General features: G+C 39.8%; 1 protein-coding gene across 7 annotated transcripts in view; it reads left to right on the forward strand.

The window, feature by feature from the left end:
- LOC101477989 (receptor-type tyrosine-protein phosphatase U) overlaps positions 1-24,421 on the forward strand; it is a 258,886-nt gene that overhangs the window by 192,684 nt on the left and 41,781 nt on the right. For 4 of the 7 annotated variants that reach the window (XM_076878966.1, XM_076878968.1, XM_004564398.4 and 1 more), the window contains exons 12-17: positions 2,174-2,453; positions 9,224-9,260; positions 16,526-16,664; positions 20,640-20,669; positions 21,106-21,266; positions 21,600-21,787. In XM_076878966.1, coding sequence (XP_076735081.1) covers positions 2,174-2,453; positions 9,224-9,260; positions 16,526-16,664; positions 20,640-20,669; positions 21,106-21,266; positions 21,600-21,787 — 835 coding nt within the window. The remainder of the gene's footprint in view (positions 1-2,173; positions 2,454-9,223; positions 9,261-16,525; positions 16,665-20,639; positions 20,670-21,105; positions 21,267-21,599; positions 21,788-24,421) is intronic. The other 3 variants (XM_076878969.1, XM_004564402.4, XM_076878967.1) reach the window with 2 other exon arrangements.

A 24,421-nucleotide genomic window follows, 5' to 3' on the forward strand; every position in this document is an offset into this window, starting at 1 on the left:
AGCGTTCAAAATTAAATGCAAGCCATTAATATTAGGTTTCCTCATTAATGTTTGCCCAGTGGTCAAGGACATCGGAATGTTATGATGTGTTGGCAGTAGCAACAGGAAAAAGGGAATAAAAAATGGGCCGTTATTCCGTCCTGAAGCCTAATTCACCATTTCACACAGCTTTAGAATGACGCACCATGTCAACCTATCGTATGCTGACTGTTAGACATTGTGTCACCATAATAGGCCCTTGCCCCTGCCCCCGGTCCAATTTCAATTTTTTCTCAAAACCTGAGGTTTTCTCAGGTTTTGAGAAAAAATTGAAGCACCAGGCTTTCAACTAGAAAAGCGCATCCAATCCTTCATGGAGTGCATGTCTCTGGGAGAGATATAACAGTGCAATAGAAAAATATTCATCACATGGTGAGGTTCTGTTAAAGCCAAGCAAGAGAATGTCGTGACAATATTGCTTCTTCATTGTGGCCATGAGTAGTAAAAACATTTTTTCATAACTGAAATTAATAATCAAACAAACACAGTTTGGTAAATGGTGACTGCTGATATACAATTTGGGACATATCTTTCAATTCAATTGTATTTATATAGCGCCAAATCACAACAACAGTCACCTCAATGTGCTTTATATTGTAAGGTAGACCCTACAATAATACATACAGAGAAAACCCCAACAATCATATGAGCCCCTATGAGTAAGCACCTTGGTGACAGTGGGAAGGAAAAACTCCCTTTTAACAGGAAGAACCTCTGGCAGAAACAGGCTTAGGGAGGGGCGGCTATCAGCCAAAATTCATTCATTTTCCTGTCTGGAGTAAATGGACTTGTTCTTATATAGCGCTTTTCTACTCTTCTGATCACTGAAAGCACTTTACACAACTTGTGCATTCACCCATTCGCACATTGTTCTAAGTGCTTTTTAAGTAGCATTCACACCCCGATGGATGCATCGGAGAGCAATTTGGGGTTAATATCTTGCCCAAGAATATTTGGCATTGAGGGAAACCAAGAATCGAACCACCAACCTTCCAATCAGTAGATGACCTGCTCTACCGCCTGAGCTACAGCCATACTTTACACAGTAGTCAGACTTTTTTGGAACCAGGGTTGGGGAGTCACATGCTCATGCGCTTTCACTAGCTTATGAGCTACTCAAAGGATCTAGTTAGCACCTGTTAGCTAAAGCAACAGCAACTAAAGTAATCCTTTTACTCTAAATAAACACTTGCGTTTGGAGCCTTACAGACCTGCATATGATACCTACTTACCATGCAGTCTTTTTAAAGTTTAGCATGAGTTCTCTGGATGACTAATCATGCTACTTTTGCATATAATTACTGCTTGTACTTTCTTTACTTTCACCTGGTAGGCTGATTTGGAAAGAGTTAACTGGCAGAGCGCGGATGAAAAACATAAAAAAACATTGATGAAAATTGTTAAAACAAAACATCACATAATTAGAAGTGGTGTTATTCAATAAATATACATATCCAATAAAGATCAATTATAATAAAAAATAGCTGAAATTCAATAATAGCGAGTTTTTCTTGTATTTTGATATAATTTATGAATTTGGGTTTCAGTTGGGTGAAATCTTCAAATGAACACTGTAGTCCAAACTGTTTAATTTAAAAAAATAAATCATGAAAACTGTAGATGGCATAGTCAAATCTGTGTGTATATGAAGTTCAACATTAATGAGTTAAAAGCAACAATTTATTGGAGGTAAATTACAAAAAGTAAACAATGCCAATGAAATAATTAACAAAGAAACCAGAAATATTAAACAAGACAACTGAAAACAATGGCCACACATTACAGGATTTCAAAAGGAAACATAACATGAAGTAATATCAGGTAAAAGTCAATTTATAAAAACTTGTTTTAAGAAGGAATTTAAAGGTCACTGGCTCTGTGGGCCTGAATCTCCTCAGCCAGATCATTCCAAAGTTAATCCATTTTATGTATCGAAAACTCTGGAGTAATATTACTTTTCCGACTGGATATATGATGATGATGCTACAATTTAAGGACAAGGGCAACAAACACAGTGTGATCTGAATGGTATGTTCCTGGCATTATGACTATTGACAGCGATATTATATACTATTAGAATGATATTTAAATGATAGGTTTTTGGGGCACTAAGGTCCACATTGTCCTGTCCCAGTGCCTACCAGGTAGTGGTGGTGGAAGAGGATGGGTCCCGTCATGTGAAGAGGAGGGAGCTGGGTACCGTGGACTGTTTCCCTACTCCAAATTCCCACAACGAGGCTCAGGCCAAAGGGGCTCCACATTACTACACAGCTGAGCTGGCTCCCAGCAGTCTGCCGGAGGCCACGCCTTTCACAGTGGGTGATAATCACACCTACAATGGCTACTGGAACAGTCCTTTGGACCCAACCAAGAACTACCTCATCTACTTCCAGGCCACCAGCAACTTCAGAGGGGTAAGAACCATTACAATGTCTTTTTTTCCTCTGCTACTCGGACACTATTTTGCAAAAAATATTCACTCACCTATCCAAATCATTGAATTCAGGTGTTTCAATCCCTTCCATGGCTACATGTAGACTCCATCTACAAATATTTGTGAAAGAATTTGTTGCTTTCAGGAGCTCTGTCAATTCCAGCATGGTACAGTGATAGCCACCTGCGCAATAAGCCATGAAATTTCCTCGCTACCAAAGATTCCAGCCTGTTCTCACTCCCAATGCGTAACATCCCAACGATTTGTCATGTCCCACGGCATTCCTGAGAAACGCAAAAGGTGACCTTTCGCGTTTTTATGCTGCGTGCCGGGTTATGGGTGAAATCTAGTAGAATGACGGTCCCGCGGTAATACATGTTCCAGCTAGAGCAGGGCGATATGACCAAAAATATTTATCACGATATGCATTTGAAAATTTGCGATAACGATATAACTGACGATATAATTCCAACAAACACGGTAATAATGACGGCCCGCTAGCATGCTGTACCAAAAATAGTGCTTTGTTGTGTATCTGGCGGACGAAAGCTAAACCAGTGCCACACCACTGAAGTTGCAGCATTTTTACAAACCAATTCTGGTTCATCTGTTTCCTTCAACGATCCGCTCTCGCCCTTCTCATTCTCCGTCGCTGCCGTGGTTTTTCCGCCATGAACGTATGAAAACAAAAGCACTGCGCATGCGCGTTTTACCCATATTCTATCGCGATATTTCATTTTCTTATCGTTGCCCAACATTATACCAGTATTACCGTGAACGGTATAATATGGCCCAGCCATAGTTCCAGCCATGTATTCCAGCCCGAACCCTAACCATGTCCCTATCCCTAACCGTAACCAGCTCTTTAACAACGTAAAATAGTGTTTTCCAAAGCAATTAAAGTAAAATGAATGAACATGTGTAGATTAATTCCAAACGGTTCTCACGTTTCCTCGTTTTTCCAATCTCGTCATTTAGGGACGTGTTGGGTGCCTGGAAGCGTAATATGTTGACCATTTATCACCTACCGTAAAATATTACGCTTTGGGAGCAAGAACGTGTGGCAGCCCATTGAATATTCCACCGTCAACTGTTATTGGTATTGTAACAAAGAGCAAGTGATTAAGAACAACATCAACTCACAGCAGGGTCAGAGGATGCTGAGGAACATAGTGAGTAGTTGCCAACCTTCTGCAGAGGTCAGTCGCTATAGACTTCCAAACCTCACGTGGCCTTCAGATTAGCATAAGAACAGTGAGAGCAACGTAGAGAGCTGCATCCAAGCCTTACATCACTAAGTGCAATGTAAAGCACTAGTGTAAAGCACACCGAAACTGGACTCTAGAGAAGTGGAGATGTTCTTGTCTATGCATCTCTATCTGGCAATCTGATGGATGAGTCTGGGTTTGGCTGTTGTCAGGCAAACAGTACTTGTCTCACAGCATTGTGCCAAGTCTGAAGTTTTCTGGAGGAGGGGGCTTATGGTGTGCAGTTGCTTTTTGAGAAGTTGGCCTCTGCCTTAATTAAAATTAAAAGAACTCTTGATAATTCTAGATAAGAAGATATTTAGACAATTTTAAGCTCCTGGCTTAGTGGGAGAAGTTTGGGAATGGCCGCTTCCTCGTGCAATGACCAGTCCACAAAGCAAGGTCCATAAAGACATGGATGAGCGACTCCAGTGTGGAAGAACTTGACTGGCCTTGAGTCCTGACCTCAACCTAAAAGAACACTTTTGGGACGAATTAGAGCGGAGACTGCAAGACAGGCCTTCTTGTCCAATATCACAAATATTTCTCCGAAAGAGAGGTCAAAAAATTCCCATAATCATGCTCTTAAACCTTGTGGAAAGCCTTTCCAGAAGAGTTGAAGCTGATATAGCTGCAAAAGGTGGGCCATGATCACATTAAACCCAATGGATTAAGAATTGAATGCACTCAAGTTTATATGTGTGTGCAGGCAGATGAACAAATACTTTTGGAAATATAGTGCATAAAGCAAGGATTGGACTAAAACTGAATGAAAAGCAGACAGTGTTGAAAGGAAAAATTTGAAAGATATTCAGAAAGACTAGAAAACTATTGCTCAAAAGTACTTTAAAAATGTAAATAAAGTTTGGAAGCAGAATATAAAGAGGGGTGACTCAAGAATTTGGCACATTACTGTATGATCTGCTTTTTAGAAAGCCTAAATTAGCCCCTATTTTTAGACTTGTTAATCTTACATTATTTCTCATTGAAAATGGAAAGGCAAACCTTTTTCTACCTAAAACACTTAAAGACATTACATGAGCAAAGTGGCTGAATTTTTTTACAAGATAATTACTTGTGGAATAGAGTTTGCACCTTTTCTTGTCATTAGTAATCTTTCAGTTGCCAGATTGCCTCATATTTAAGCTCTTTAAAAGTCAATTTTCTGTGGGGAAAAAAAGTCAAACACTCTCCCCCAGACTTAAAGTGATCGGAAAAGAAATTCCTCAAGCTATTGAAAAAATTACTGAAGCATTAACAAGGAAAGTGCTGGACAGCAGCCACAGAAACACTGAAAGCAAATGCTCTTTAAATCATTAGGCACATATGGCTGTTATGCATGCCCACCTGTCTCCACCATCTCAGCTATACGCTTGTCCAGCTATCTCAGTCCTCACAGGATGCAACCAGTGTTTGTCTCATTGGGTGGACCTCAAGAGCTTAAAAGAATAAATGAATACAGTCAGTGTCTGGTCCTGGTGAAAAACAAGATGTTGCCTGTCCAAGTGAAATCACTGATGTCAACAGTTAGCTTCTCTCATTGTGACCTGGCATTTGAGATGATTCTGTCTCTAAAATCAATCGAAAGCGTCTTTTGGCACAGCAGCTTTTAGAAATCCGAATATTATAATTCATCTTTGCACTTTTCTTTTTTGTCCTGCAAAATAAATATATACAGTGGGGCAAAAAAGTATTTAGTCAGCCACCGATTGTGCAAGTTCCCCCACCTAAAATGATGACAGAGGTCAGTAATTTGCACCAGAGGTACACTTCAACTGTGAGAGACAGAATGTGAAAAAAAAATCCATGAATTCACATGGTAGGATTTGTAAAGAATTTATTCGGAAATTAGGGTGGAAAATAAGTATTTGGTCAATAACAAAAATACAACTCAATACTTTGTTATTGCCAACAAAGGTTATGTTACAGAGGTCAAACGTTTACTATAGGTCTTCACCAGGTTTGCACACACAGTAGCTGGTATTTTGGCCCATTCCTCCATGCAGATCTTCTCGAGAGCAGTGATGTCGCCGAGCAACACGGACTTTCAACTCCCGCCACAGATTTTCTATGGGGTTGAGGTCTGGAGACTGGCTAGGCCACTCCAGGACTTTCAAATGCTTCTTACGGAGCCACTCCTTTGTTGCCCGGGCGGTGTGTTTTGGATCATTGTCATGTTGGAAGACCCAGCCTCGTTTCATCTTCAAAGTTCTCACTGATGGAAGGAGGTTTTGGCTCAAAATCTCACGATACATGGCCCCATTCATTCTGTCCTTAACACGGATCAGTCATCCTGTCCCCTTGGCAGAAAAACAGCCCCGTAGCATGATGTTTCCACCCCCATGCTTCACAGTAGGTATGGTGTTCTTGGGATGCAACTCAGTATTCTTCTTCCTCCAAACACGACGAGTTGAGTTTATACCAAAAAGTTCTACTTTGGTTTCATCTGACCACATGACATTCTCCCAATCCTCTGCTGTATCATCCATGTGCTCTCTGGCAAACTTCAGACGGGCCTGGACATGCACTGGCTTCAGCAGCGGAACACGTCTGGCACTGCGGGATTTGATTCCCTGCCGTTGTAGTGTGTTACTGATGGTGACCTTTGTTACTTTGGTCCCAGCTCTCTGCAGGTCATTCACCAGGTCCCCCCGTGTGGTTCTGGGATCTTTGCTCACCGTTCTCATGATCATTTTGACCCCACGGGATGAGATCTTGCGTGGAGCCCCAGATCGAGGGAGATTATCAGTGGTCTTGTATGTCTTCCATTTTCTGATGATTGCTCCCACAGTTGATTTTTTCACACCAAGCTGCTTGCCTATTGTAGATTCACTCTTCCCAGTCTGGTGCAGGTCTACAATACTTTTCCTGGTGTCCTTCGAAAGCTCTTTGGCCTTGGCCATGGCGGAGTTTGGAGTCTGACTGTTTGAGGCTGTGGACAGGTGTCTTTTATACAGATGATGAGTTCAAACAGGTGCCATTCATACAGGTAAAGAGTGGGGGACAGAAAAGCTTCTTACAGAAGACGTTACAGGTCTGTGAGAGCCAGAGATTTTCCTTGTTTGAGGTGACCAAATACTTATTTTCCACCCTAATTTACAAATAAATTCTTTACAAATCCTACCATGTGGATTCATGGATTTTTTTTTCACATTCTGTCTCTCACAGTTGAAGTGTACCTCTGGTGCAAATTACTGACCTCTGTCATCATTTTAAGTGGGGGAACTTGCACAATCGGTGGCTGACTAAATACTTTTTTGCCCCACTGTATCTCAAGTCTGTTTTCTAAATTGTAGCTGTGTTTGGGCAGCTCTGAGAGAAAGAGGGAAAAAACCTAATTATTTTGACAATTACTCTGGATAAATTAGATGTACGGGGCATACTGTGGACCATGAGCTGCCATTGAATTGAAACTGTAATTGCTTTGGCAGATATGCTGTCAGTGGGGCTTGAAAGATGCATGACTGGTGTTGCCAGTTTATTGCGAAACACATAACCAGGAAACAAACACACTTTTCCAAGTGTTTTTTCCCCGTCTGTTATTTTTGTAGGAGCCACTTTAGAAAAATCTTGATTACTGCCAAAATATCTGTGACTTGAAACATGAAAACATCAGCATGCTGAGATCTCAGAATAGAATAGAATGGAGTGGAATAGAATAGCCGTTTATGGTCATGTACAACGAAATCTCCCCCTGTTAAATGTGTTTATGTGGGGTTACGTTTCACTTATACTGATATTTATATGGACAGATGTAGCCTTCTGGCTTAATCTGGCATATTTACATGGATATATGTTAACTAATATGTCCCTTTTAAATAAATACATTCAAAAAATTAAAAAAAAATAGCTAGCATTGCTAAGCTAAAGGATGTATTTCTTTTTACATTTTTATTATCACTTTTGATCACTTCAGCAAATATTATTGCGCAAAAGAAAGGTTGGGAGCCTTTCTTTTCTAGACGGTGCTGACTTCAGTTTCTTGGTTAAATGTCAACTATACGTGTCTCCAGTTTATGCAAGCTATTACTCATTAGCTCTATATGTAACTTGCCTGCTAACCAGTCTGTTCCAAAAGTCATGCACTGTCAAGGAACCTCTGTGACGCCACTCTTTGACTGCCATCATTTTGTTATTGCAGTTTTAGTACTATTAATTATGCTGTTAAAACTGAAATAATCCTCTATTTCATTCTTGATTTTAACACATTATTAAGTACTACTAATAAGTCATATGAGAGTTATTATCCACAGTAAACAACCCGTGGGAGCTTGTAACTAATATAATTTTCTTTCAACCGTTAAAGCCTTTAGCACCTTTATGCTTATTTTTTGGGTTTTAGGATCAACATTCAGCACCATGTGTTTAGCATCAGGCATCTGTTTTCAGTTAAGAGATTTAATAAATTAATAAAGAGATTATAAAAATTAATGCATTAATAAATAAATAAATCAGTGTGCAAAGTTCAAATGTTATAGAAAACAAAAGTAACAACTATCCTATGAACACAGGGAAGCATATAATGGCTAAAGAAACAAATCGAGAACTAAATGGAGAGTAGATATTGAGATATATCAGGCTAAAACTGGATGGATTTATTTGCTTTTAATCTCAGAGTAGGTTAAGATTGGACTTAACCTATGCAGATTAAGATATGCAGGAGGCCAATGCCAGCATCAGTGTATAAATGCATATACAGAGTCTGCATTGCTCTCCCATTATACCACAAGACCACCAGCTGACACTGAGTTTAGTATGCTCCAGAGTTTTCTTTATGTTAATGATATGTTATTAATAACATGGCTAACTTGGCAGAATACTTGTATCTTGCAAGCCAAATACATGTTTTTTGTCCACTAAGTATGAAGAAAAAGTGTTAGGGTCAGGGTCATCGCACATGATGACTTAGAGCTCATATCAATCAATTACTTTGCTTGCATGTTGTTTGCATTTTTGTTTCAGAAGACCTACATCCCATCTTGACAGAGGATAGGCTAACTCATGACATACTACCTTTCGCTGCTTTAATAACCCCTGGGAGGAAGTAAATATAACTTATCTGTCACTATAAAAGATGGAAGAAGATGAGAATCCACTTGAAACAAATTTCCAATTATAAAAGGCAATTTGGCAAACGTTTTAGGTGAAAGGGTCAGAATCCAATCTTAGAGCACAGATTAGCATAATTGCCCATAAAGGCTAATTTAGCTTCCTTAAATCTTAATTTGGAAACTTGCGCCTCTGTCTCTGGGACAGAGATGGCTGTTTTGGGAAGGAGTGGCTTCACATTGTGAAGGGGAGCAGAGGTTGCTCACATCACAGGGAGCTGTCATGCACTTGGAAATTTCAATTATTTTCTCCACACAGCAGTGGTTTGGGCTGCATGTGTTTTACATTTTACACAAGGTGGTTGTTTTTAACAGAATGACTCATAATTAAGAAGCAATGTGATGTGTGTGAGTGTGTGTCTTTATGATTTACTCAGCTTTTTCTTTATCCACAGGAGACCAGAATAAACTGCATTCGGATTGCTCGCAAAGGTAAAACTTACATTTTCACATCAAATAAGCTATAATATCACACATTAGTTATCACTTCAGAATTACTTAAATAAAGAAATAATTATTTACAGCCATAAATGCTGTTTGATGTACTCCATGACATACATGGTCCCAGTGGTTGACCTCTAAAGACTTTGGTGAGCCTCTGGCTCTTTCTATGACGACATCCGTGGTTCCTAGAGATCGATAATAAGTGCATGTAGCCACTTTAAGGCCATCCATATGTTACGCAGCAGTGCTAATATACTCACTTCCCATTTCACCAGCACATCATATTCATCAGCTGCACATCAATAACTTTAATCTTCTGTTCTGCCACATCCCAAAGATGCTCTATTCAATTGAGATCTGGTGTTTGTGGAGGCCACTAGAGTACAGATAAGCGCAACTAATTGTCATGTCAACCCCAACCGGTCGCGGCAGATGGCCCCGCCCCTCCCTGAGCCTGGTTCTGCCAGAGGTTTCTTCCTTTTAAAAGGGAGTTTCTCCTTCCCACTGTCACCAAAGCGCTTGCTCATAGGGGGTCATATGATTGTTGGGGTTTTCTATGTATGTATTGTTGTAGGGTCTACCTTACAATATAAAGCACCTTGAGTGACTGTTGTTGTGCTTTGGCGCTGTATAAATATAATTGAGCTGAATGTTCAAGAAACCAGTATGAGATGATTAAAGCTTTGTGACATACCATGTCATGCTGTTGGAAGCAGCCAGTAGAAGATGGGTGATGCGGTGATGAAGAGATGGACATCACTTGCAGTTCAGTTTAAGGTTATTTACAAATCAATTAAAATGTAATTTCAAGCTGTCCAATAATTACAAATATCAGATAAAACACTTAAAAATACAAATGTATCATTTCAAACATCATTATAATACTGTACGTTCTCAAAAATGTCCTAAAATTAGTTTAAAGAGCTTACAGTACAATAATACTAATCAAGACACTGACACATGGAAATCGTATTGTGAATAAATTAGAAAGTATACTTTACATGTGACACTATAGTAGATTTTGAAAATGCCAGCCATGTAGAGTTCCTGTTCAGCTGTTCCTGAAGACAGAGAAAGATTTTTTTAATGAGCTCATTCTAGACGTGGACCTCTACAGGTCACAATAAAACTTGTACATATGAGTTTGTTTCTTTCCTTCAAGAAATGTTTTCCCTCTTTATTTATGTGTGAAACGAATTGACAAATACTTTAGGACAAGATCTCAAAGTTTGTCTTGGGTACTACGTTATATATTACATAGGAATTGTTGCTGACCACCCCCTAAAGTTGCCGGCCCCTCCATTGAATCAATCAGTCACTTTAAAGAAAGATTATTATTGATTTCAAAATCTTATTTGGTTGTCATATGTATCTGTTTTCAGTGATATCAATTTTAATATCAGGAAATTAACTAGTCATATCATTCTTTTCTTTCTCTCTTTTTTGTCATACTTTTCAAGTAATCTATATTTGACAGCAAAATAGTAAAATAAAATGGGAAATTCTGTTTTTGGTGTGCCACCATTTTTAGTGGCCTCCATATGAAAACATTTCTGCACCTGTGCAGACACCAAGAGTCATCAGATTAGGCAACGTTTTTGCAATCTTCTCTCGCCCAAATTTCGTGAGCCAAATTGCAGCAACACCCCGTACAGTCTGCTGCTGTACTGATCAGCTTCAGGGTTTGGCTTGCTATGCACTCAGGTGCTTTTTTTTTTATTTTTTAACCTTGGTTATAATGAGCGGTTATTTGAGTTACTGTTGCTTTCCTATCTGCTCAAAGCGGTATGGCCATTGTCCTTGTCTCCTCCTAGAGAATTGCTGCTCACTGGATACGTTCTCTTTCTGCAAAAAATTCCAGTAGATCAGTAATATCTAGTGTGATTGCTGATCTAGTGGTCTAATAGACAGACTGGTCCACAACATTCAAGCCACTGTGTCTGGTGTCAGGCTGCATACATTCAGATTCACTTAAATCGCTTTTCTTCCCCACCATGATCGTGATCATGTATACATGCCTGAACATGTTGATTTGCTGTCTTATAATTGGCTGATATTTGTGTCAGCGAGCAGTTGTACCTATTTGTATTGAAGAATTCAGCAAATCATCTGAAAACCTTGTTTTTCTACTTCAGTGTGTCAGCTTTTGTACAAATTGATATCAAGTTGAAGCCAAACCATGTAAAGGAAATTCTAAATTTACAGTTGTCAGCATATTAATATTTGCAAATACACTATTTATGTATTTATGTTGCTCTTTATTTGCTCACACATACACAGTTATTTGTGGAATTCATCATTATGACTATAAGCAGTAAAAGTTAAAGCGGAAAATTATATCAGAAGCAGTTTATATAAACATTAGCAGCACCACTGAGGGGACTCAGAGGGTGCCAGTCATCTTTTTCTTATCACCATAATGTTGAATAAGTCAAAGTAAATCTCTAGGTAAACGTAACCACTACTACCACTACATCCTTTGTGCTTCAGTGGTGCAGGGTGCATGTCAGGGAGTTTGTCAGTTGTTCTGGATCAGGCTTAGGATATTTGACACGGCCTTAGTGTTGCTTTGGGTGTTGCAGGGAGGAAGCTCTCTTGCCAATCTGCCCGCAGCCCCGAGACAGTGGAGAAAAGGTGAAAGCAAACATGCATCATTGTTCTCACTCAGTACCTCTTGAATCACTGACACTGACATTTTGGCTACCCCCCCTCTCCTTGGGCTTTGACGGCTTTGAAATCCACAGTGCAACAAGGTTCCCTCCCCCCACGAGCCCCTTGTGCCTGAGAGAGGAAGCGACCAGGAGTGTTTGCTTGACAGGCAGACACTGATAGAAGCCTTTCAGTTCAAACAATCAGGGGATGGGAGAGATACAGCAGGTGAAATTAACTTTTTCCAGCCTTCTTCCCTGCTGAATTATGCTTCAAGTTAGTAATGCTCTAGAGAACGGTGGCAGTTAAATTGCATTATCTTCCCTGTGAACTCTTTCATATGAGAAGTGACATTAAGACATCAAAGAATTCTGCCATACTATTGTCTGCCAGCTTGCCACTTAAGCAGAAGAGGTGGGTTGGAGGCATATTTTGTACTGTATTTGTGCATATATGACTGTGGTAGAGAACCTGCTGATATTACTAAACCTCTCTTGGAGGTCCCTGTAAGACCATTTCTGCAGGTTCTTATGTCACCAAGACACCAATTATAGGGTGTGTGTGTTTTTTTTAACCTCCTGGTGTTTTGGTGCTTTTCTCTTCTTTTTTTGTCCCCAGAAATATGCCATTGGACAACTGTACAGAACAATAACATTTTCATTAAACATCAAGTTGTCTCAAGAAGACACCTTATTCTGTGACAAGAGGAGGTGTTTATTCACCTCAGCTCAGCCACAAGAAAGGCATGAATCTTACATTTAGAATGGAATCACATCACACCATAAATTCTTAAATAACTTTTTTTCTTATTTACCGCAGGTATCGAGAGACGCAGATCTTTTTTTAAAAACAACTTCTTCTTTCTTTTTTTTTTATCTGGCAGCTTCAAGTAATATGTGACCAGGAAAGTGTGTATTTTGTCACATGAGGGTCTCTGATTTTCTCCCTTTTTAAGCTGCTGCTGATGTTGTTTTGCTGTTAATGCAGAGTCGACACTTCCTACATCTCCTGATGATCTGCTTCAGCATTCAGCATTCAGTCTAATAACATTTGTCATTCTTCTGCTCTGGCTTCTTATTGGCTAACTTATTCCAATTTGTTCTATGCTGAATTTTCTTCCAGTCTGTATTAAGGCAATACAGTGTGTTGACACTATGCATAAGTGCTTTTCGTTCCCTCTCTGAGTTTATCTCCTGGAGATAAAAGTTCTTACTAACTGGTTGCGGTTCATTTTGCAATTATGTTTTTTCCCACTAATCGGAAGGTTGGTACTGTTGTACTGTTGCGATGTTTTCTAGTCACCGCCTCCAAGGGTTATGTTTTAGGTAGTGTCAGACAGTGTCATTCTGTCTGTCTTCAGAAAGTTTTAGTTGAATTCTGATAAAAAATTGTAGTGGCTGTAAAGTGGAGTCATGGTAACAATCCATTTAAACTTGACTTATATTCTTACAAGTGTGGTGGTTATTGTCAACATATAGAAAGTGCAGTACAAAGATTTTAAACATCATGTCACATCTGACCTTTGACCTCTCCTTTAAGGTCAACAGATTGATCTTAAGATATGCTATATAAAGATATTTTTCCTTAATGCCATTGTTTTTATTGGCAACATATGGAGAATGGTATATGGAGAGCTTAAATATCAAGTTACTTTGGGCCTCTGACATCCTCTTTAGGGTCAAATGAGGAAACAAATTTGATAAACTGTCTCTTATCTTTAACACAACGCTTAAAGTTCTGCTGCCTGTCTTTGTATTGGCAGCATTTAGGAAATGATAATGGTATATGAGGATTCTAAATATCACGTTATAGATTGTCACATTTGACCGCTGATGTGCAGAATGATGAATGATGTGCCTCGTTAGCTGCCCAGTATGTTAACGGAAGTGAGCTGCCTTGGCACAGGTTTGCACCCTGAGTGCTTCTTCTTAAATTTGTTTCTGCACTTTTTGTTACATTTTTGTTTCATAACTTATTTCCGACAAATAATGTAAATTACAAAAGAAGAATTTCCTTGACTGTGTCTTAACATTGACTGAAAACAGAGCAAAGCACAAGAGTTTGGATAGTTCAGCGAAGGAGAATAGCAACGAATTTTATGAAAGCGTCTTTGCAAAAAGTGGAGACTGTGACATTTGCTGTTGTACTGAATTTACCTGCATGCTATAGTCCATTGCAGTCTTTTTCCAGTTTGTTGGATTTACATTATGTGCATACTAAATCCTAGCCAAATGCGTCCTTCCTGATAAACAGTAAACCGACACAAGGAAATTAGAAATGATGGCGAGACGTGCCATTTACTGCACCCATGGTTTTCTGTTGATGACCACTGCCATGAATTCAACCATGCTAGCCATTTTCTAAATATGCCTCTAAGACAGAATGACTCACCCAGTGTGATTTGCGTGATTATGGCAAGTCTGTCAGGCTGCTGTATTCTCTGCCAGGAGCTATAGTCACCACCAATCCACAGCTTATCAAGCCAAACTCAGCATCCTGCCTCGCTGCAAACACCCCCACCGCACTCCACACACGCATACACACAAGTCTTTTCGGTAGAAGGCACTAACTTCAATTTGAAACATCTTTGCTTTGTTGAGCCTTTATCCTGCTCTGCCAAGCACGCTGAGACAGGCCCAGGACCCCGTGATGATTACATTTCTCTGTATTTTCTCTCATTCCCAACTCTATTTGTTTTCTCATCAGCAAGAGGTGGCTTGTTAATAATGAGCTTGCTGTCACGAGTGCAATAATACTTCTTTAATTCATTGATAGTTAATAACAATATTTCACCTTTTGATAAAACACCACAGGGAGCTCTGCTGATTCACGGAGAGAGAAGAATCCCGCTCTGTTGTCTAGCTCAGATGGCAGCACAGACAGACATGTGAATGTGACATATGGCTTGGAAGGAAATAGCAGCCTGATTGAGAGCTTGCATCAGCTCAGTGAGATAACCGACCCCGCATCCTTTCTCCCAAGCCAAGTATGTTTAGCTTCTCTTTGTAGAGAAGCTGAGTATTCACGACACTGATGTCAGCGCATGAGAACGCTGTTCAAGCCTTTCCAAATATCTTCTAGTAAGGGCTTTATTTTTGGGCAGCCTCTAGCGATTAAGTACAACAAGTCATTTGAATGGTGAGACACTGGCTTGCTTGTTTACGACCGTGCATGTTAGCCCGAGACAGTCTTGCATAACTTTGAACTTCCCTCAATACTCAGCTTTGCTTATATCAGCCTTTCGAATAGTTTCTTTAATCTTTCTAGCATGGCCATAATGTTTGAATACATAACTGAACATATTATATGAATTAGTTCATATTGGGCCATCTTTGAAGCATTTAATGCAGATTCTTTGAAGCTGTTCTCAGCAGGCTGCTCAACCAAAATTAATCTGAAATGCATACAATTAGGATAGGATGCCATATCAGGTAAATCTTGCTTTGCATTTCCCTCTAGCAACCCTCCATAATTAGATGATTTTTTTTTATGTGAAACACTACCCCAGTCATTAATCTAGATTCAATAAAGAGTGACGACTTTGTTTACTCAAATGTACTCTTTCACCTATAGAAGACGTACTGTTGAATTTTAAATCAAACAATGGCACAAAAAATGTGTCAACTCAAGTTAATTGCAGGGGCGGGAATATTATCCGTATGTGATGTTTTTCAGAAGCTGTCGAGTGAGAAAGACCCTAAGGAATCCATCTCTCTGTTATTTGAATCTTCTGAGCGTCATATTTGATAGCATGACATTTTCAAGAACAACTCCATCACCCTAACTAATACACAGAAAAGAGAAAGCTTTTATAAAGATATGGAGCAAAAAGATCAACAGCAACATTAAGTGCACGATCGCTTCTTATGTCAGCATACCGCAGCGCATGCACTCAAAAATTATTACCTGTTTTGTCACAACGTCAAAACAGGGAAATACAAATAAATGGACCTCCGCAGTATGTGCTCCTTTTCCACCTCTGAAGCATTAATGTTATCCTGTAAAATGTTATCTTTTCAAAATCCAAGAAAAAAATTAAAAAGTTAAAAATCTAATATTTCCATCTCATGAACAGAAATCTGCTACTCCGCGACTTTAGCTATACAACGTCATGTACCGCACACCTTCATTTCCCATCCCTCCCTCACTCTGTGTTGTCATAACCCCTCCACCACCCCAACATCTTCCTGTAGGCTCTGCGAGATACTTTACTTATCACTTCCAGATTTGCAGCAAATTTGAGCTCAGAGCCAGAACAGTCCACTCCATCCTTCTGCTGTTATAAATCAGTCATTTCAAGCTTGAGTTGTATGAGTAAATTATGTTTTCTTGGTCATTGCGGTGAGTCAACATTTACGTTCTGTTTGTGATAATAATCCTGTGGTGTGCCAAAAATCAATACAAGATTCCAGCAGATTGAGAAAGCCAATTGTGTTTACAGTTTTGTTTGTTTATGGTAATGATCCAAAATCGATCCTTTATTGACACTGAATTACTAACTGTTGCGCGTGGAGTTTGCATTTAGAAATGAATAATCATTGATAGTGGAGGCTGTCTTTGTAACTTTCTCGCTTCCTCACCTGTCCATCACGACTAATTTGCAGCTGCTTGTAAGGATTCGAAGAGGGCTCTGGAGGTATCCCAGCATGCTGAGGACATGGGTCTGATCCTGGGAGCCTGCGCCGGCGGCCTCGTGGTCCTCATTCTACTGCTGGGGGCCATCGTCATTATCGTCAAGAAGGGGTGAGTGGCTGCGAAAATGTTTGTCTGCTGGCCAGTCGACATGAGATGGGTTAGAGCTTTTCACGGTTAAACATTTATGGTTTGAAGTCTTATTGTTCCTGCATAGGCCATCCAGAGGAGTAAATTTATCTCTATCCCACTTGGCAGCTAGGGTCTATTGAGGAAAGCATTTGGCAGTGAGAGTGAATTACAACCAGAGTTAGTGGAATGGTAGAGCATTAATCCTAAACTCTCCCACTGCTGCCTCAGCCGAGCTTTTGTGTTTCTCATCTCATCTTTTAATTTCAAGGTCTGCGTGTTGGCTGAACACATTCAAATGCAGCCTGTTCGCACTGGAATCGCTGGCTGCTTTCCACCTGCAAATTACCTCTGTCGTCGATCGCACCTGCAGTGTATTCTTCCTTTGCTCGCTGGGCAATAGTGGAACACTCATCTGAGTGTGAAATATTTCATCAAGGGGCATGTTATTCCATTGCCCACTCAATTACATGAGGCAAGCAGCTGTGAGGTGCCAGTGGATGGGCTAGTAATTGGTTAGGAAGGTTGTTTTTTTGCTTTTTTTTGTTGAGGCAGTGGGTAGGGGTGGGCTCCTCAGCCCTGAGGAATTTTCTTTGCTGTGAATAGAGGGAGAATGAATGGGGATGTCTGGAGGAAGGCGGTGACTGATAAGATTCACTGGGCCAATCTAGCCACCACAATAGAAACTAGACAGCCGCACGGGTGCAATGGGAGCAGACCTGTTTATATTTAGGCACACGATATTATCTCTCTGCATGTACAAAGAGAGACTGTATACATTAATGTTTTCAGTTATCATTCGGAATATCAGAGATCCCTGCATAGTGGAATATTCAGGAGGGTGCTAGTTAAATGCAGACAGGAGTGAAAAACAAAGGATGTGCTTGCTGCATGCCAAATTTCAGCTTTAAACCAACTTTAAACTTTGTGATATTAATGGTAGGGGTGCAACGATACACAAAATTCACGGTTCGGTTCGGTTCGATACTTTGGTGTCACGGTTCGATATTTTTTCGATACAAAAAAAATGTTCATGCCTTTTTAATTTTTCATTTATTAAAATTATAAATATATATTTTAACTCAAAAGTACAGTTTTTAAATTTAACCCTAACCCTTGTGCGTGTTTTTTATTTTGACAGCGAATGCGCACCTGCGGACCACTTATGTGCAGCCCTGGTTATATAGCTCGTCATATTGCAGCCACAGAAATTATTTTGTCCATGAAACCATAAAGCTGCACTTTCTTTTTTGCCTTATAGTCTGATTTGTCATAACTTCTCCGTTTTGTGGTAAGCTTTTCTTTGGCTGTCACTTCTTCACCCTGACCTGTCTTATTTGGCTCAGCAGAACTAAAATATATATATCCTGCTGCTTTTACACACGCACTCACATAAGCTCAGCGATTCTCTGCGCAATCAACCTCTCACATGTTTAAGCTTGCTGTGGGAGATTTCACTTGTCATGTTTGCATAGTAAGCTAAGACGATGTCAGAGGAATTGGTGCACAAATTATCATCACTCACAGATCAGTGCTGTCGCTCTCTATACACAGTTCGCACGATTGCAAAGTGAAAGCAAAAAACCAAGCGCAAATTCAAACGCGATTTCAATATGTCACATATTGACAGTGGCTCACCGATGCCAATGACATAATTACCCAGCTACATTTCTGAAAGAATGCAAAAGCACTGACATATATTTTTCCTTCCTACAATAGCCCGACGGGCAGGGAAGAGATAGATTTTGGTAGCCCGACTGAAAAAAATCGCTAGCTCCGGGACGTCGGGCTAGCGATATTGCAAGCCCTGTATCTGATTGAGGAATCACTCATCTTTGGAAAAGAGAGTTTATTACAGAGAAATGGCTCTTTCCAAAATAAAAGCTATACTATCCGCTTCTTCTGGGCTATATTCTCAGCAGCATAAGGAGAATCATGTGCTAACAGCTGTCTAAATGACTCGGCTAAAGTTAGTAGCATGCTTGTTGTTTTTGTCTTTGCACTAGGATGATGTCGGCGTAAATGTGCAGTCATATTATATTCGTTGTGTTCCCACTAGTGCTTTCAGGTTAATCTCGTTGAAATGACCTTAACGCCACAACACGGCAAATCTCCGTTAACGAGCTACCGCCGATCGCCCCGTGCATGGGGCTAGACAGCCAACACGTTAACGAGCTAACTGCGCTAACACACTAGCTCCCACCCATGTAATTGAGCATTGCATGGCACATCCAACATACTGTTTTACTTTAGTCCATGACTCGCTTACCTTCAGGGTCATACGTCACATGAAAACCAAAATAATTCCAAACGCCAGATCTGAATGAGGGTGGGGGAGGTCCATGTGTCTTGCTAGCTTGCCCTGCGCTCTTCCTTCTGACTATGCTGTCTGTGTTGAGCGCTCAGTGGATCTGCGCTCGACAGTGCAGCCTAGGCGGAGTAGTCGAACGCAGATTCACTGAGCGCTCAACACAGACAGCATCGTCGGAAGGAAAGTTGATAAAATAAATTACAAATGTTGTATTGTTCGATACATATGCGTACCGAACCGAAAGCACTGTATCGAACGGTTCAATATCGATACGAATATCGTTGCACCCCTAATTAATGGGAACACTTGCGACGTGAAGGTGGAGGAGTCAACAGCTTATTATGTTTCATCAGGCTCACTCAAAGCTAATGAACCTAAGAGCAAAATAAACAAGTGTTAAAAAAATGAATCCATCATTTAAGGATGAAATCAACTTAAATATTAAGCTAAAATATATGAAAAATGTTAAAGTCTTGATAGATTTAGATGCCACAGTCAGGTAGATTAGATTAGATTACATGTTTTTTGAGCATACAATTTAAAATACACACTACTTGCTTTTTATATCTCATAGATTAAGTCAGTTGTTTTTGGATAGTTGTGATTCTTCTTATTGTAACTTCATGGAAAATGAGTCATTCGGTTCTTGGGGTTCAAATTTTATATTTTGTTTTTTGCAACACTACTTAACTGTTAGATCAGTTTCACACGAACTAAAACAAATCAATCAAATCAACAATCTAACACACGAAGCGAAACTGAACATGATGGCCACCAGACAGGAGACTATCAAAGTAAAACAGGAAGTACAGGGAGCACACACACTGAGACGCAGACTGACAGAACCCAGAGAACAGAGGGAGGAAAGAGAGAGTGAGGGACAAAAGGGACAAATGACGAGAAAGGGTGAGAAAAACCAGACACACCCACACAGACATGATTGGACGATCATGAAGACCTAACTGGGGGAATGCTGAGGGAAGGACACAGAGACATGAATGGAACCAAATAACAACCAAGACATCCTGAACTAGAAACACTGAATAAAGTCAAGGGTGTAAGCAAACTAAACTAGGAAATATAAAATACACAGAGAACATAACAAATAAATAAGACTCCGAAAACACAAAGTAAACCCAAAGCACTGGGTCTGCTTATAAACACAACACAGACCCGCAAAGGAAATCCTGTGATTAACAAAGCAGTGATGGAATACAGATTTTTTTTAAAGCTAGCTTTTTTGATTTTTAAAATGTGATATGATTAATCTTTCCTTTAGAAAAAAACCCTCTTAGTTCCCTAAAATGTTCCCAAACGGCAAACATAAGGCACCTTCAATGTATTTAATAAGATTAATCCAAATGAAAGATGCACACACACCTCTATACTATCAGTTTTATTTATGATGATTTTGTTCTTAGACCTCCCTTAGTTGAAATTTTTAAAAATCTTTTGTTGGTCCCAATGTGAGTTTTGTTATGAGGTGAGCCTGTCTTCTGCCTCACGATGGCCAGCCAGGAACATTCCAACACACTGAGCATCTTCATTTATCTTTCTGATGTCCATCTTGATAAACCATAGTCACCTCTCTTTTTTTTCTCCTCACTCTCTGTCTCTCTCCTTTCCTCCTCCTTCATGCTAATCAGAAGGGACTTCTATTCTTACCCTTACTACCCGTAAGTTACTCCTTTCTCCATCTTCCACCCTGATGCCATTTTCCCCTTGCTTTGTAGACCCAGGATTACTAGAGTGGAAATAAGCATTGCTATCTCCACCACATTCTCAAATCAACCCCTCACCCCACCACCAAACACACACACTACACAAACAAGCACACATATACACACACACCACTTCAGCAGAACCTTACTGCAACCCATGACACACTCTTGCTATCACCAGATCTCACTTTTCCCCTCGTCCAGTTTCAATCTTGTGGCCCTTATATTTCCCTTTCACTCCAATTTCTCATCTCCTCACCCACCCTCCTTTCCTTTATTCCTTATCTCTTTGCCTGTCTTTCTCTCACTTCTCACCTTCTCTGCCATCCTCTGTCTGTATTTGCTCCCTGCCTTTCTCTATCCTCCCACCTCTCTTCCTGCCTCTCTACAGTAGGAAGAAGGTGGCCATAAACAAGGCAGCCATGTCCTACAGGCAGGAGAAGAGTCGGAAGCTGAGCTCTCTGGATTGCAGCATGACAGAGCAGAGCACTCTCCAGCAAGATGAGAGGATGGCCCACTCCTTCATGGATGCCCACAGCTGCAATGCTCGAAGTAAGGCAGCAAGGACCACATGAGTACTTTTGAGAAAGTGTCTAGAGAGAGTGCAGCTTCCTGCTTTCTGACCTTCAGCCATGTTTGCAAACATATATCCAATCTGTCCTGTCAAAACGTAAGATGCTTTGGACAGAGAAATCTCCTGAAAGGCTCTTGTCTGTTTGAATATTCTGCAGCACCAGTCAGCACTCACATCTCTGCAGAAATGCTGACTTTTTCCTTTAAGCTGCCCCCTAGACTTTTTTACATTAATAAAAAAGAACAGAGCATGTGCCGCAGAATCCTCAGTGTCAGCTGGATGCCTTGAACTGTATCTGTTTGTGTTCCCAGATGAGCAGCGTAGCTCTGTCAATGAGTCTAGCAGTTTACTGGGAGGCTCACCCCAACGTCACTGTCGGAGGAAAAGCTCGCCATATCACACGGGTCAGCTCCATCCTGCTGTAAGGGTGGCTGACCTCCTCCAGCACATCAACCAGATGAAGACAGCTGAGGGATATGGTTTCAAACAAGAGTATGAGGTAAGGCATGTATGAAAAACACACAATTTCATTTGTGCTTTTTTTTCCATTAGGTTTAGCTAAAAATTTAGTTTTTTGTTATGTTGCAATTTTAATTGTCTATCTGTAAATGTATGTAGTTATTTAAATTGTTAATCCACTTTGTTAGCTTAATGGTATCCACATAGTCCAATGTGTCTCAATCCCTGTTTTGAGTATGTACACCCACACTAACAAATATGACTACACAATATAAGCCACGAGTATGTCAGTTTTCCAGTATTTAACAGTCAAAGGTATATAGTGTGCAACTCTGTATACTTCTCTCTCTAAGCATACAGTGTTATGCAAAGGTTTGAAACTACCCCTCATTTATTCATATTTTCCTTCCAAAAAGCCAGACCTTCTTATAAAATTTTAAAGTGATCTTGTGGTTCTTCCGGGTTTCTCAAGGTCTTTCAAAGTTTTTCTTTGGACTTTGGCTTTTTTATATTCAGTCCTGTTAGATTGGCACATTACACAAGAACTTGACTGAAAATCAGTGGCAACAATTCGATGATGAATCCAAAAGTGACATTTTGAGATAAAATTGTTGTCAGTATATATGGAAATGTCAGGAATAAGGTGCAACAGTGAGTGTCAACAACCGTCTGTAAAACATGGTGGCGACGCAGTCATGTTTTTTGGCTGCATTTGAGCCGAGGTGTTGGGGACCTTGTCAAAATTAATGGAATTAAAATTGCCAAAAAATACTGTCAGATTTTGATCTACCATGGTAATACCATCTGGAAAGCATTTGATTGGCTTCATCTTTCAGTATGATAGTCATCCCAATGGAGTAAAAGTCACTGGATAAAAAAACAAAGATTGGAACTCTATCAGTTATGGATCGGCCTTATAGACACAAAAGATCAAAGAAGAGGGTTGTCCCTCAAAAAGCAATGTAAGAATGAGGGGTAGCACAAGACTTTTTTATGTAACTAGAGGGGAAGTCCTACCACGAAATTTGTAAATGAAATGTTAATGCAAAATTCTGTGACTATTAGCCAACTAGCCTAAAGTTAGGGGTTTTTCTTGGGGGGGCAATGACATTGCCTGTGTTTGTCGTAGTCTGATATTCATGTCTGGTTTGCTGTCATCTTTACCTATAAGACTTTAGTATTATGTTTGGTCAAGGACTTGACAAGTTCACAAAATGGGCCTACTAGCAAGACATGGAAAATGTTGTAGTTCACTTTTGAAGTAAGTAAAATGTTGATCATTTTTGACAGGTATTTTAAGAGTTTATCTTATATTCTAGAAAATTAGCTATCAAATTCAATGGTTTATTCAGACGTTAGAAATTACTTATGTAGTTTTGATTATTTATTCTACTAGCTAGAAAATTTCTACTGCTAGCTAGCCCAATAATTAGTTTGCTCTCATGCATCTAATTATTACTTTACATCTAATTATTACTCAATTTATCTATTAAATTAGTTCCAAACTACTCAGTTCTGTATTCAAGTTTGTGTTTTTTTTGTTTGTTTTAATTAGTTGAGCTATTTTTGCCAGATGCTCTCTAGCTACCGTTTGCTGTAACCTGTCGCTAGTCCTGGTGCTAGCTGCCAAGCCATATGTACCTTTGGTCTTGGCTGTTTTTGTTTGGTTTTTTCTTTTTTGATTTGACAAAGTTACAGTCTTTCAAAGTGTTGAATCATATTATGCTTCCGTATTTGTTTTATTGGTTTGCTGTCAACTTCTAGTATACAAAGCCAGTTCCATGACAAATTGATTTTGTTAGCTTGAAGTTGAAGAACCTGCACAGAGCAAAAGTCACTGGTCAACACACCTCTTTAAAGAACATTACACCTAAGGGCCTCATACCCGTGAAATTTCATTTATTTCTTTGTAGCTGAAAAAATAGGTGAATCATTTGTCAGATAGCATCAAGTCAAAATTCCCAATATGTTACAGTGTACAGACCCATCTGTATAATATTCCAGACCAGTGCTGTCTGTTTTGAAGCATTTTAAAAGGGGTCTTGAATATTCATGAGCATGAGCAGTAAAATATGTTTTTGACTTCATTTGCATTACAGAGTTAATGCATATATACTGAACATTCTTCTTATAAGAGCACTAATTACTATTTCCAAAGTTACGCCACTCAGAGTTCTGGTTAATATAATATAAAATTCTCAACATCATCCAGTTGTGATAGGAATTTTTTTTATCTGCACCTACAGCTGCAGGAAGCCAGATGCACTTTTTCAATTCATTAAGCTATCACCTGAGGGGCCAACAAATCCCCCCCCCCCTCCTCCAAAATCAATATATGGGTTGCTTTTTCACTCCTCAGTCTGGCTCCTCATCGCCTGGAGAAATAAACAAGATGAAGGGGATCAGCCTGCACTCTGCTGTCAGACTTCATAACCCTTATTTCCCACAGGGTCACACTGCTGCTGCCATTGATCAGACATGTTGCAAGGCATTGTGGGGGGGTTATGAATGAGTCAGGCCCTGGGGTAGGTGGGGTACAGTATGTGTTGTGAAAGTCAACATCTGGAGCAAGAGTCAGTGAATACACTAGAGGATAGAACCTGTGCCCCTTCACCAGGATGTGGCTACTTAAAAGTGATGTTGTGTCATTTTGTTATCTCTTGGAAGACTAGTG

Source organism: Maylandia zebra, linkage group LG22 (genome assembly GCF_041146795.1).
Source record: "Maylandia zebra isolate NMK-2024a linkage group LG22, Mzebra_GT3a, whole genome shotgun sequence".
Classification (NCBI taxonomy): Eukaryota; Metazoa; Chordata; class Actinopteri; order Cichliformes; family Cichlidae; genus Maylandia; species Maylandia zebra.